The 13,860-nt window shown below is 44.2% G+C and overlaps 1 protein-coding gene across 3 annotated transcripts in view; it reads right to left on the bottom strand.

Moving 5' to 3' along the window:
- The window catches only part of LOC135512236 (sodium/calcium exchanger 1-like), a 181,103-nt gene that overhangs the window by 20,464 nt on the left and 146,779 nt on the right, over positions 1-13,860 (bottom strand). For all 3 annotated transcript variants that reach the window (XM_064934043.1, XM_064934044.1, XM_064934045.1), the window contains 2 exons: positions 4,834-4,982; positions 2,739-2,838 (listed from right to left, as the gene is read on the bottom strand). In XM_064934043.1, the coding sequence (XP_064790115.1) occupies positions 2,739-2,838; positions 4,834-4,982 (249 nt within the window). The remainder of the gene's footprint in view (positions 1-2,738; positions 2,839-4,833; positions 4,983-13,860) is intronic.

Here is a 13,860-nt window from a genome sequence, read left to right as displayed (position 1 = left end):
AATTATTGTTATTTTCAAATACACTCAGTTATAGTCAATTTGCAGTGCTTAAAATTATTATAATTATGTTATGGCCCCCGACCAGCTGCTCCTACAACAATTGGTCCGCTGCTGAATCTAGTTACCTACTCCTGCTGTAACACACTCTCTCTCTCTCTCTCTCTCTCTCCCAATAAGAAAATTGTGATCTATTCTCTGAGGCTTCCTTTCATCTATTTCCCCTATCTTCCTTACTACTCCTCCCCCTCTTTCTCTGCCTACAGAAGGCATATCTGTGTATCTCCGCCAACTCCTCACCCTCGACTTTATCAATGAGTCACATCTCTATTACAGCTGCTCAGTGTTGATAGAGGATGGTCGTTAAAGTAATTCCAGGTGATCATTTCTCTCTGACTGGCAGCGAAGAGTACATATGCTGCCGTGTCATTGAGATAGGCCTGGGGAGGTTCTCTGCAGTCAGTCACAGTCTCTGTATTCTTGTCACAACTCAGCAGTCTCTCTTCTCTTTAGCGGTGATGGCCAAATAAATGAATCATCGAGCACTGTATTAGCTCCGTGGTGGTGCTGTCACTCACAGGTCACAGAGAGTACAGACCCAGAGACACACACACTTATGACACACCCATCTGTACAGCCATAGAAGCACACACTCACACCCATCATCCAAAGTCCCCAAAGAGACGGGCAGATTCATGAAAGGAAAAAATGACAGAGTTGTCAGGGGAGTTATTAACTGACTGTCAGGACATTTATCTGAGACTGATAAGGGGGAAGAAGTGAACACTGTGGACAACGGCCACACATACACACACGCACATCCCACATTAAAAAATACTATAGTATATATATGATGGTTAATTACTATGGCATTCACTGTATGTTTTTGCAGACATTACTGTATTATTTACTAGTGTTTTTTTGTTGTCTGTAGTATACTCTATTATTTACTGTAGTATTCCACAGTATACTACAAAATCCTATAGTACGTACTACTCATGATCGGGGTATACTACAGTAGGTAGTATAGTATTCTACAGTATTCTGTAGTAAACGGTATTTTTTAAATGTGGGATTCCACACAGCATTGCTGTCCCACAGGTTTGGAGAAGCCACCAACCCACCCACTGGCGAGAATTTCACACCCAATCTCCGTCAACACCCTGGACCAAGTCACAGTGGGAAGCCAATGATTTCTCTTAAACTAACTTGTGAGGAGGCTAGCGCTGCAAATGCTACGCTGCCTGACACACTCTCCCTCTCTACTGGCTTCAGAGCAAATATAATCAGAGGGGCTGCAGGGTGAAAGAAAGAAAAAAAAGAAAGAAAGATAAAGAGAGAGGGGAGGTAAGGGAAGATCAATATTTCATGACTGTATGTGCATTTTAAACACAGCAGCAAGTCCAGAGGTAGAGATAGAGAGAGAGAGAGAGAGAGAGAGAGAGGAGCAACAAAGGGAGCTTAAATACCTGGGGTGTGTGACGGGTTAGTGTCTAGTCGATCCAGGAGGCACACACACACACACACACACACACACACACACACACAAATGCACGCATGCAAACACACACACACCAACGCACGCACGCACGCAAACACACACATACCAAAGCACGCACACACGCAAACACACTCCCGCTGTAAAACGTCAACACAGCCTAATCCCAGATAAGAGAGCAGGGACAGGGCTTGTCATTAATTGAGCCAGAGCGGGAACAATTGGACGACAGAGTAGATAACTAGCGCACAAACACACACACACACAGTGATACACATGCTGTAACTTTCAACACACTCATACACACACACAGATACAAAAAACCCCACACAAAACACATTCACACCTCGACGAAAATCCAAAGTGCTTCAGTGGCCACACACTCACAGAGTTTTCAAGGCGAGTTGCCATGTCCTCTTTAGAAATCAAACTGTTCACACATAGACACTGACAAGCACACATAAGGTAATAAGGCAACAATGCTCTGACAAGATGGCATCTCTAATCAACAGAGGCCTTGGGAAGCCTTGGAGTGGGACTGCAGTGCTCCAGATTTCCACCAGTTGGTGTTTACATTGAAAATCTATCTTCTGAGGAGATGCTGCAGCATGCTCGTCCGTTGTAAGTAAGGATTGCACACACACACACGCACTGTGGCAGCCGGCAGGGAGAGGTGAGGGGAGTGGTGATTGAGGGGAGAAATCTGGCAGTCCATTGGCCCCACCCCCGGGCCTTATATGGACTTCCTGCCCGAGGCAAGAATGTAACTAGTTAAGCCAGGGAGTGTTTGGGGATAAAAGGGGGAAGCAGCCTGCACAGCAAGGCAGAGTAGGAGAGAACCAAGAGCATTATGAAGAGTGGGAGAAGAGAGATTACCATCTGTGAGATTACTATCTGTGAGATTACTATCTGTGAGATTACTATCTGTGAGATTACATGTTGTGACCTGGACTGTTGGACTAACACCCTTGTGTACCAGACCGGATTGGCTGAGGACCCGAGTGTGAGGATTACTCCTGGAAAACGGAACGGACAAAGAGAACGGCTTGTGGACTGAGGTGATTGGTGAATTCCTCCTTCTTCTTTCCCTGTGTACGAAAATCCCAAATACACTTCCCCTTTGCATTCTATTTGTGCTACTGGTGCCTGTTTTGTTATTGTACTTGGTGACGTGGAAACCCCACACCCTTGATCTTGCTACAGCGCACACACACTCGCGCGGCGGTCAAAGCATTCAACTCACCGGCGCTGACAGTGATGGCCTCGATGAACTGGTCTCTCCAGCTGTTAGTCCCCACCAGCAGGGCCAGATTAGTCTTCTTAATCAGCTTGTCCACAGTGTTCTGCACAGGGAACACCAAACACATGGAGTTCAGGAAGAACATATTGGAGAAATGCATATAGGAAAGCAAGGGCATCTAGTCCACAAATTCATATAGGACACATGACTATTTCTGTCTTTAAAACATATGTACTTGTCTGTAGTAAGCATGTATTTAGAATAAGCAATGGGGGTAAAGGTTGGGTAGAGAGCTTGTCTGTAGTAAGCATGTATTTAGAATAAACAATGGGGGTAAAGGTTGGGTAGAGAGCTTGTCTGTAGTAAGCATGTATTTAGAATAAACAATGGGGGTAAAGGTTGGGTAGAGAGCTTGTCTGTAGTAAGCATGTATTTAGAATAAACAATGAGGGTAAAGGTTGGGTAGAGAGCTTGGGTGTTGTAAGTACTGCCTCGGCCATGTAATGCAACTGCTATAGTAGTCAAGAGCCAGTCCTCGGGAGCTAGTTGACGATGCTGTCCACATACTATGATAATAACATAGACCAGGAGTATAGAGAGCGGAGGTTCAGTCTGTTACTGGGCCTTTAGCTGCAATCCTCTCTTTGATAAATGCTGCTTCCCAGAGGACAGGTGCAGGTGCTCCTAGAGTACACTCAGGAAATCAATCCTCTCTTTGATAAATGCTGCTTCCCAGAGGACAGGTGCAGGTGCTCCTAGAGTACACTCAGGAAATCAATCCTCTCTTTGATAAAGGCTGCTTCCCAGAGGACAGGTGCAGGTGCTCCTAGAGTACACTCAGGAAATCAATCCTCTCTTTGATAAAGGCTGCTTCCCAGAGGACAGGTGCAGGTGCTCCTAGAGTACACTCAGGAAATCAATCCTCTCTTTGATAAAGGCTGCTTCCCAGAGGACAGGTGCAGGTGCTCCTAGAGTACACTCAGGAAATCAATCCTCTCTTTGATAAAGGCTGCTTCCCAGAGGACAGGTGCAGGTGCTCCTAGAGTACACTCAGGAAATCAATCCTCATCAGAGCCTGTATAGATTCCAAAACAGGAAAAAATGGATTTCTCTCCCTACAGAAGGAAACAACTCCTCCTCGATCCATCCCTTCCACCACCCTTCCTCCACTCCTGGGATGACAGCTGGAGAGTACCCCCCTTCTCTGTCCATCCCCTTCTGTCTTCCCTCACCATCAGAAGGAAAATCCGATATTCCCTTCTCTGGAAAGAAACTACAATGGTAATTGAGTTGACTTTAGCTTTGGAATGTAAATGGTGGGATTGTTTAAACTCAGGTTTATACAGGACTGGACAACTACACTATTCTCTCCAGCTCTGCTAAGGTCTCAGATGTAACATATTGATATTTGGAGAAATAGACGGACAGCTTCATCTACTGTCCAATTCCTAGCAAGGTGTGTTGGATGGAAGTTGTGCAAAGAAGAGGAAGAGAGAGAAATCTACTGTCGGCAAATCACCTACTTCCTCAGTCCTATCTGTTAGCCCCAGGCAAGGGATTCTGGGTCTTGGTTGACGTTAATCTTAAAGCGGAAAAGTTACAGACTACCGTCTGAAAGTTGAAGCTCTTTTGAAGCAGCTACTCGCTATGACTCTGAGGTTAGACACAATTAAACTCTCCAGCCCCCCAGGATACAGAGTCCTTCAGACAGCTATAGGATCCACAGGCCCTCTCCCTCCCATAGCCTCCCACCCAACCTCACAGTGAGAGCCACTCCAGTAAGAACAGGAGACGATCCGTCAAGTGCTCACAAGCATCCACCCATCAGTCTGAAGAGTGTGTGTGGGAGAAAAAAGCATTTGCGTGTGCAGACACACACACACACACACACACACACACACACACACACACACACACACACACACACACACCTTAATATTCATGATAATAACATCTGTGTTTGTCTGAAGGGTGAGTGTGAGTGAAAGAGGAGAGCATGCACATACACATATGCGTGTATGCCTATCTGAGGAGTCTCTGAGGAGTGCATTACGTGAGAGAAAGGAAATGGAATATGTGTAAACACACAAGCACACACCTTGAACTCATAGGATTCCTCGATGATGATTTCAAGTTTGACGTGATCCCCAAGCGTGGGTCGACCCATATCAGCGATGCGTTGCTCCTCATCATCCACTCCTGTTAGCGGCACCACCTCTTCCACCTCCTTCTCAGCCACCTCTGTAGCTGAGAGACAGAAGACGGTGGATTGTGACTGACGCCCATGACAACTGACATGTTGTGTAGTAATATTTTGGAAGCCATCGACATGAAAGTGGTACATTTAAGCAGTAAGGCAGGCGGGGGTGTGGTATATGGGCAGTATACCACGGATAAGGGCTGTTCTTAGGCACGATGCAACGAGGAGTGCCTGGATAAAGCCATTAGCCGTGGTATATTGGCCTTATACCACAAACCCGAGGTGCCTTATTGCTATTATAAACTGGTTACCAATGGTATACAGTCTTATATACCACGGCTTTCAGCCAATCAGCATTCAAGGCTGGAACCACCCAGTTTATAATGCGGTGTAAAACATGCTTTCTTGTTTTTCCTCACATATTTACTTACATAACCCTTATTTAGCCAAGTAAGCTATGGTGAGAAAAATTATCTTTGACAGACAGACTAAATGGTTGTTTCAATAAAAACAACATGATTGTAACCCTTACAGCTCCCACCCCCAGAAGATGAATAGGTCATTGTACAGGTGAAAGTAGAAGCTGTTCAGCGCCGACCCTCCACTTCCCCATCATCTCCAAGCCAATCATATTCATCACAGAGAGAGGCAGCCAAGTTGTGCTTCCAAGTTCATAGCAAGGCAAATGAGAATACTATGGGAATGGGCCCTGCACTCTCTCCCTGATAGATGGGCTCATTCCACTGGGTTAGAGTGATGCTGGGAGTAGGGTAGGATGGAGGGAGAGAAGAGGAAGAGGCTGAAGATGATTGCTGAGGTGATGGGGTAGCAGGGAGGGATAACAGCAGGGGGGGGCGGGGCAGGTTAACATCAATGGGTTCATGGTGGGTTTAAGGTGACACAAATGATCCAGACCTGCCACACAACGAAGGGCCATAACACATAGAACCAATAAAGCTATGCAATCAACCATGCATATACCTTTGACCACTATTCGAGGAAGACCTGGCTGCTTGACTTGAAAAAACAACAACATAGTGTGTTGTTCTGCAGCTCCCGCTGGAGGCTGCTATTTATGTTGTGGTGTCATTAAGGCTTTGAGGGAAACTATTTATTATTGTTAGTAGAAGGATTGAATCCATCAATGAGTTGCCTTCATTTGTAGTTTTTTCTTCATCCTGGTAAACGTGGATGCATCTCTGTCACAGTGGAAGGATCTCAGTAGAGGTCTCACTCTGCGTGGAGCAGCTCGGTCGTGTCAGTGGGTAACAAATGACCTCCTCACTGACCTCTAACCAGTGTGGAGCACACTGCCTACTAGTGTCAGCCTCAGCCCTGCCACCCTCAAACTGATCAGAGGTCAGCGAAGAACAAGGAAAGTGCATCTCAGCTACGTGTGTGGTAAATCTGCAGGGCTTCCTGGAAAAGAGACCCTGGTCTTAATGGGACGCCCTGTCTAAATAAAGGAGAAGTGGATTCTACAGTGGACAACTGCACCACATTGCCAATAGTGCAGAAATCCTAATGGCATACATTTATTACTCATATTTTATGACTCTTCAAATCCACAGGAATGCATTTGGAAGTAACTATCAAATAGAATTGAAAACTTAACCAAATATGATTACTTAAAAACGTTCAAAATGCCATGTTGGTTGAGTGTACAGTACACCCATCATTAAAGGCCCAATGCAGCCATTTTTATCTCAATATTGAATCATTTCTGGGTAACAATTAAGTTACTTACTGTGATTGTTTTAAATAAAAATTAAATAAAAAAGGATTCTTAGCAACAGCAATTTCTAAAGCAAAGATTTGGGAGTGGTCTGAGTGAGGAGGGAAAAATGGAAAACTAGCTGTTAAAGGAATTAAAGGAAAACTCCACCCAATAACTATCTTGTGGTATTTGATTCATTGGTCCATTGTTGACATAATCCCAATTTTTTTTGGTTGTCAGCACTCAAGTTGTCAAGGTATGTAACTTTCAAATGACTGAAATGATCCCTGTAGGGTGCTTTTTGCAGTTACATATCTGCATCAGATTTCGGTATTTTGAAAGTTACATATCTTAAAAACAGACTTGAAATTTCAGTTTTTTTTTCAAACAGCTCCCACACTAAAAGAGCATTGTCATAATTTTCACACTTTCACAGTATCGTTCCAACCCCATAGCATGGAAACACTGTACATATAAAACACAGAAAAAGCACATGTTTGACTGCACTGGGCCTTTAAGCTATGCAGTCAGTCTAGACTTTTTACAAGCCCTCCAATGATATATAAGAGAGGATTAGATCATAATGACTCCATTTAGGAGATCTTGTCAAGTGTGGTTAAATCATGAGATGATTAAAGGCCTATTCTTCACTTTGTTAATACCATTAGGGGCTGATATGTGTATGTTGGCAGAGGGATATCAAGCTGTATCCGCCATTAGGCTTGTCAGAGGTGTATTTGGTGGAGGGATTCTCACTGGTATCCAGGTAGTTAGCTACTAGTTACTGTGACAACTTGAATGCCTGTGCAGCTGGTTGAGCCGTACAATACAATAACACTCGGCTGCTGTGATGGTCCGCTCATAGATAGTAGTGGAGGGAGGGGAGAAATAGGACAGAAAACAACCACAGGCTTACAGACTCAAGATCCAAGAGCATTTTCAATGGACATTCTAACAGCAAAGCCGTTGTTGTGTCAATGTTTCCCCTTTATTCATTTCGCAGTGATAACAATGATGTACAGTATACTGTACAAAAATATAAGTGCAACATGCAACAATTGAATTGATTCTCCTGAGTTACAGTTCATATGAGGAAATCAGTCAATTGACACAAGTTCATTAGGCCCTAATCTATGGATTTAACCTGACTGGAAATACAGATCTGTTGGTAAAAATAAAATGGGCCTCAGGATCTCGTCGCGGTATTTTTGTGCATTCAAATTGCCGTCGATAAAATGCAGACATGTTCATTGTCCATAGCTTATGCCTGCTCATACCATAACCCCACCACCACCACGGGGCACTCTGTTCACATGACGCCATACACGTGCTCTGTAGTTTTGAGGCTGGTTCGACGTACTGCTAAATTCTCTAAAACGACATTGGAGGCAGCTTATGGTAAAGAGGTTAGTATTAAATTCTCTGGCAACAGCTCTGGTGGACATTCCTGCAGTCAGCATGCCAAATGCAAGCCCCCTCATCGGTAGCATTGTTGTGTGACAAAACAAGACATTTTAGAGTGGCCTTTTATTGTCCCCAGTACAAGGCACCTGTGTAATGATCATGCTATTTAATTAGCTTCTTGATATGCCACACCTGTCAGATGGATGGATTTACTTGGCTAATGATAAAATACTCACGAACAGGAATGAAAACTAATTTGTGCACAACATTTTTGTGCACAACGAATATTTCTACCGAGACACGCTTTTAAAGGGATAGTGCGAGATGTTATCAATTAAGCCTGTTTTCTACTTACCCAGAGTCAGATCAACTCTTGGATATCCTTTTTTATGTATCTGTATGTCAACTAGCATTAGCCCAATGACAGGAAGTGTATGGGAACAGCTAGCATTATAGCTGTTCCCATAGATGTCCAGTTGTTATGCTAACGCTAGTTAGCAATAGCTCGGAAAACTACATTCAACTTCCTTTAAACATTCTCCCTAAGGTGCCGTGGCACGCATCAGATATATTTCAGATGGTGTCAACATCACATTTTTTATGCATTTTGGAGTAGAATGTCCTTTTAAAAAGGCACCAGAAGTGACATTCTCACAGTTCTACAAAACAATATCTCCCCCACACACCCACTACCTTTGCTACCGCTGCTGAAGAAAATCCTAGGGGAACAGTGCAGTGTTCTACAGCATTCTACATGGATTCTGTGAGGCTGGAAGGATGTTCTATCACTACATTATACAACTTGTTAAGTTGTGAGAGGAAGATGTTACGTCATACCATGACCTAGTTGTCACCCCCTTGAACCCATAGGCCTATGATGACATCACTATAAGCTGACATGACTTTGTAGTGAAAGGATAAGGGCCTACTGTGACTTGTTCTACTAAACTGTGTGAATTCAAATCCAAAATGAAGAATATAAAACAGACAATGTCTTGGAGACTAGGTATGGATATTGGACCGATGTTTGGAGAAAAATCCTGCTATTATCTAATGCAAACCACACAGGGTTCTATTGCCTCTATGCTCTCTTTCTCACTTCCTCTTCCCTCACTCTCTCTCTCCAAACCTCTGGCCCCCTCCCTCCCTACGCTGCTGAATCTAGTTACCTACTCCTGCTGTAACACATCTTTCTCTCTCTCTCTCTCTCTCTCTCACACACTCTCTCTATCTCTCTCTCTCTCTCTCTCTCTCTCTCCAAACCTCTGTCCCCCTCCCTCCCTACGCTGCTGAATCTAGTTACCTACTCCTGCTGTAACACATCTTTCTCTCTCTCTCTGTCTCTCTCTCTCTCTCTCTCTCTCTCTCTCTCTCTCACACACTCTCTCTCTCTCTCTCTCTCTCTCTCTCTCTCTCCAAACCTCTGGCCCCCTCCCTCCCTACGCTGCTGAATCTAGTTACCTACTCCTGCTGTAACACATCTTTCTCTCTCTCTCACACACACACTCTCTCTATCTCTCTCTCTCTCTCTCCAAACCTCTGGCCCTCTCCCTCCCTCCCTCCCTCCCTCACTCACTCACTCACTCCCTCCCTCACTCACTCACTCACTCACTCACTCACTCACTCACTCACTCACTCACTCACTCACTCACTCACTCACTCACTGACTCACTCACTCACTCACTCACTCACCCCCCTCTCTCTCCCTCTCTCCAACTCTCTGGGGCGTATGGCAGTAATTCAGAACCACCGCTGTCCCACGGTCTAGTGCAGTGATCTGATTTGGTGCGATGGGAAGCATTCAGAATGCCATTTCCAGTCCGCAGCCCGGCAGTGCATTGTGGGTTAACATCAGCTCCAAAGCCATTGGTTCCTCTCCATCGCACCATCATGGGACCATTCAAACCCAGTCACACTGGAGCAAGTAGAGGAGGGCAGAGGTAGCGGGGCCAAATCAGGACCAAAAGACTATGGAGGAGGATATTGGAGCTACTTTTCCCATTACTCATAAGGGTGCTTTAGTATGGCTCGGTGACCAACCAAATGTGTACTGTATAATGCTGCTGTCTTGACTATGTACCGGATGAACAATAAGATTATTAATCTCACAGCAACAACCTGGATAAATAAATATGCTTTCAAAATGTGTGAAATTAACCGGTGCAGCTCAACATATCCTATTACTGACTGAGTGGGCTGAAAACACTACAAAACGGTGTCCAAGGCCAAATCACGCCAGCTGAACAGCATTAATCCTTAATTACCATGAGAGTGTGGTGTTAACTGTGTCTAATGAGCAACTTAATGAACTCAATGAAAGAAGATGTGAGTCTCAGGTGTAATTACTACAGCCGCAGTAACCTTGTTATCCATCCCCTTCCTTAGAGTGGCGGCTACCGCACCAGGCCACCGCAGAATACATCTGACTGACACTGGAGGGAAGGAGGCCTGGAACGCTGTGTTTTTCTATATCACTGTGGCTCTCAATCATCCATTCAACATGATGAGAGATATGTCTGGTTAAGCCTCCTGTGTGTTTCTCTCTCCCTGTTTAAAATTCTGCCCTCTTCCTATCTTTGTGGGGCGGCAGGGTAGCCTAGTGGTTAGAGCATTGGACTAGTAACTGAAAGGTTCGAATCCCCGAGCTGACAAGGTACAAATCTGTCGTTCTGCCCCTGAACAGGCAGTTAACCCGCTGTTCCTAGGCCGTCATTGAAAATAAGAATTTGTTCTTAACTGACTTGCCTAGTAAAATAAAGGTTAAAAAAATGTTGTTTCTCTTTCTCTGTGTTTCACTCCCTCTGTGTGTTTCTCTCTCTCTCTGTGTTTCTCTCTGTTGTGTTGGTCTCAATGTGTGTTCATTGTGTTTCCATCGATGCTTCTCTAACGTCTGTGGTTGAGTGGAGTTGAAATGTGCACATTTGCCTTTTTGGAGAAAAGCTATTCTCTCTCTTCTTTTTCTTCGGGAAGAAGAATGCAGAAGGCTTAATGCGAGCTGACGGCTGTGGGCCATCGCGAGTTTGCCATGCTTTGATAATCTGGTTTCAGAGGAGAACAGAGAACATCTAAACAGAGTGAGGGGAAGATGAGTGTAGCTAGAGAGGGGTGTAACAAGAACCTCAGTCCAGTCCAATCCATCCCCCACCCCTGTCTTTAGATGAGCTAGGGAGTGTGTGTGTGTGTGTGTGTGTGTGTGTGTGTGTGTGTGTGTGTGTGTGTGTGTGTGTGTGTGTGTGTGTGTGTGTGTGTGTGTGTGTGTGTGTGTGTGTGTGTGTGTGTGTGTGTGTGTGTGTGTGTGTGTGCGTGTGCGTGTGTGTGTGTGCGCGTGTGTTTGTCTAGAACCACCCAGTCTGGAGAATAGTCTTTGGTTCTGTTTAAACTGAGCTCTGCAATTTGTTTAGCTTTTTAAAGTAGAGCATTTCCACAAGAGTAAAGCACAGCCCATCCTGTCATCCAGAGTCAGACTGTTTCCACCGAGACCTATCTGACTGCTGTGATGAGGCCTAGTGAAAACAATGGAACTCTATCCTACTTCAAAGGGCACTAACAGTTAAGAGGCAGTCTAAACAGCATCTTGAGCATGTGGACGATTTGAAGCTTTAAAGCTGAATAGTATCTGTATTATATTAAAAATAATTGACTACAAATGTGCATGTTGTAGAGTTTAAAAATGATATTAATAATCCAGTACTGATACTCTCCCTAACTATGGAGGACAGAGTATCATTACTATCCTGTGGAGAGCCAATAGTATTCTCATGTACTTTTTTCAGAGAGGGTTTGTACAGTAGCTCACTCCAGAAATACTATAGCAGGTGTGAAATTGCTGAAAAGATGTTGTGCAGTGGCAAAATAATTATTACACTAGGTTGTTTCAGTATTTCATTCTTAAAATCCTTTTCTGCAGTCAAATGACCAAATCGCCCTATATTGGCCTCATGGGTGGAATGTTATTCATATTTTTCATCATTTTATAATTAAGAAAATAAAATAAAAATGTACAGTGCCTTTGGAAAGTGTTCAGACCCCTTGACTTTTTCCACATACAGCCTAAAATAGATTTTTAAAGAAAATCCTCAGCAATCTAGACACAATACCCCATAATGACAACGTGAAAACAGGATTTTAAACTTTTGCAAATGTATATAAAAAAAAAAACGTTATTTACATAAGTATTCAGACCCTTTGCTATGAGACTAGAAATTGAGGATCAGGTGCGTCCTGTTTCCATTGATCATCCTTGAGATGATTCTACAACTTGATTAGAGTCCATCTGTGGTAAATTCAATTGAATAGACATGATTTGGAAAGGCACATATATGTCTATATAATGTCCCACAGTTGACAGTGCGTGTCAGAGCAAAAACCAAGCCATAAGGTCGAAGGAATTATCCGTAGAGCTCCGAGACAGGATTGTGTCGAGTCACAGATCTAGGGAAGGGTACCGAAAAATGTCTGCAGCATTGAAGGTCCCCAAGAACACAGTGGCCTCCATCATTTTTAAATGGATGATGTTTGGAACCACCAAGACTCATCCTAGTGCTTGCTGCCTGGCCAAAGTGAGCAATCGGGGGAGAAAGGCCTTGATCAGGGAGGTGACCAAGAACCTGATGGTCACGCTAACAGTTCACTCTACAGTTCCTCTGTGGAGATGGGAGAATCTTCCAGAAGGACAACCATCTCTGCAGCACTCCACCAATCTGGCCATTATGGTAGAGTGGCCAGATGGAAGCCACTCCTCAGTAAAAGGCACATGATAGCCCGCTTGGAGTTTGCCAAAAGGCACCTAAAGACTCTCAGACCATGAGAAACAAGATTCTCTGGTCTGATGAAACCAAGATGGAACTCTTTGGTCTGCTAATTCTAAGCGTGATGTCTGGAGGAAACCTGGCATCATCCCTACGGTGAAGCATGGTGGTGACAGCATCATGCTGTGGGATGTTTTTCAGCGGCAGGGACTGGAAGACTAGTCAGGATCGAGGCAAAGATGAACGGAGCAAAGTACAGAGAGAACCTTGATGAACACCTGCTCCAGAGTGATCAGGACCTCAGCCTGGGGTTCAAGTTCACCTTACAACCGGACAACAGTCCCTAAGCACACAGCCAAGACAACGCAGGAGTGGCTTCGGGACAAGTCTCTGAATGTCATTGAGGGGTCCAGCCAGATCCCAGGTCTCTGGAGAGTCCTGAAAATAGCTGTGCAGCAATGCTCCCTGTCCAACCTGACAGAGCTTGAGGGTCTGCAGAGAAGAATGGGAGAAACTCCCCAAATACAGGTGTGCCAAGCTTGTAGCGTCATACACAAAACACTTGATGTTGTAAACGTTGCCAAAGGTGCTTCAACAAAGTATAGAGTCAAGGGTATGAATACTGATATTTCCGTGTTTTTGTTTTGTCATTACTGGATATTTGGTGTAAAAGTCAAGGGGTCTGAATACTTTCCGAAGGCACTGTTTATAAAGTGTAATATTGGGATGCAAGCTCAAACTCTATATCTGACATATTACAGGTGTCTTCTTTTTTAAGCCCATAACCATGTGTGTGAGGTGTATACTTTTGTTTCAAAGTCAATTTGTTTAAGACGACCAAGAAACACTCTGTGTGAGCCTGGTTTAGCACGCAGTAAAATGTTTTAATAATGGCTATTGCTGCAGAGACGAGGTGAATTTTAGTACAGTACATTAGTAATGCTAGTAATTGCCCTTAATGGCTACAGTTTTTCTGGAGGGATGAGTGCACTAGTTCCATCCCTGTCTCTCTAATGTGCCGGCTATAATTAGTCTACTACTTTTACCAACATATTA

This window comes from Oncorhynchus masou, chromosome 24 (assembly GCF_036934945.1).
Source record: "Oncorhynchus masou masou isolate Uvic2021 chromosome 24, UVic_Omas_1.1, whole genome shotgun sequence".
In the NCBI taxonomy this organism is placed as follows: domain Eukaryota; kingdom Metazoa; phylum Chordata; class Actinopteri; order Salmoniformes; family Salmonidae; genus Oncorhynchus; species Oncorhynchus masou.
Note: the sequence above shows the minus strand (reverse complement) of the source record. Positions and strands in the feature narration are given on the sequence as shown.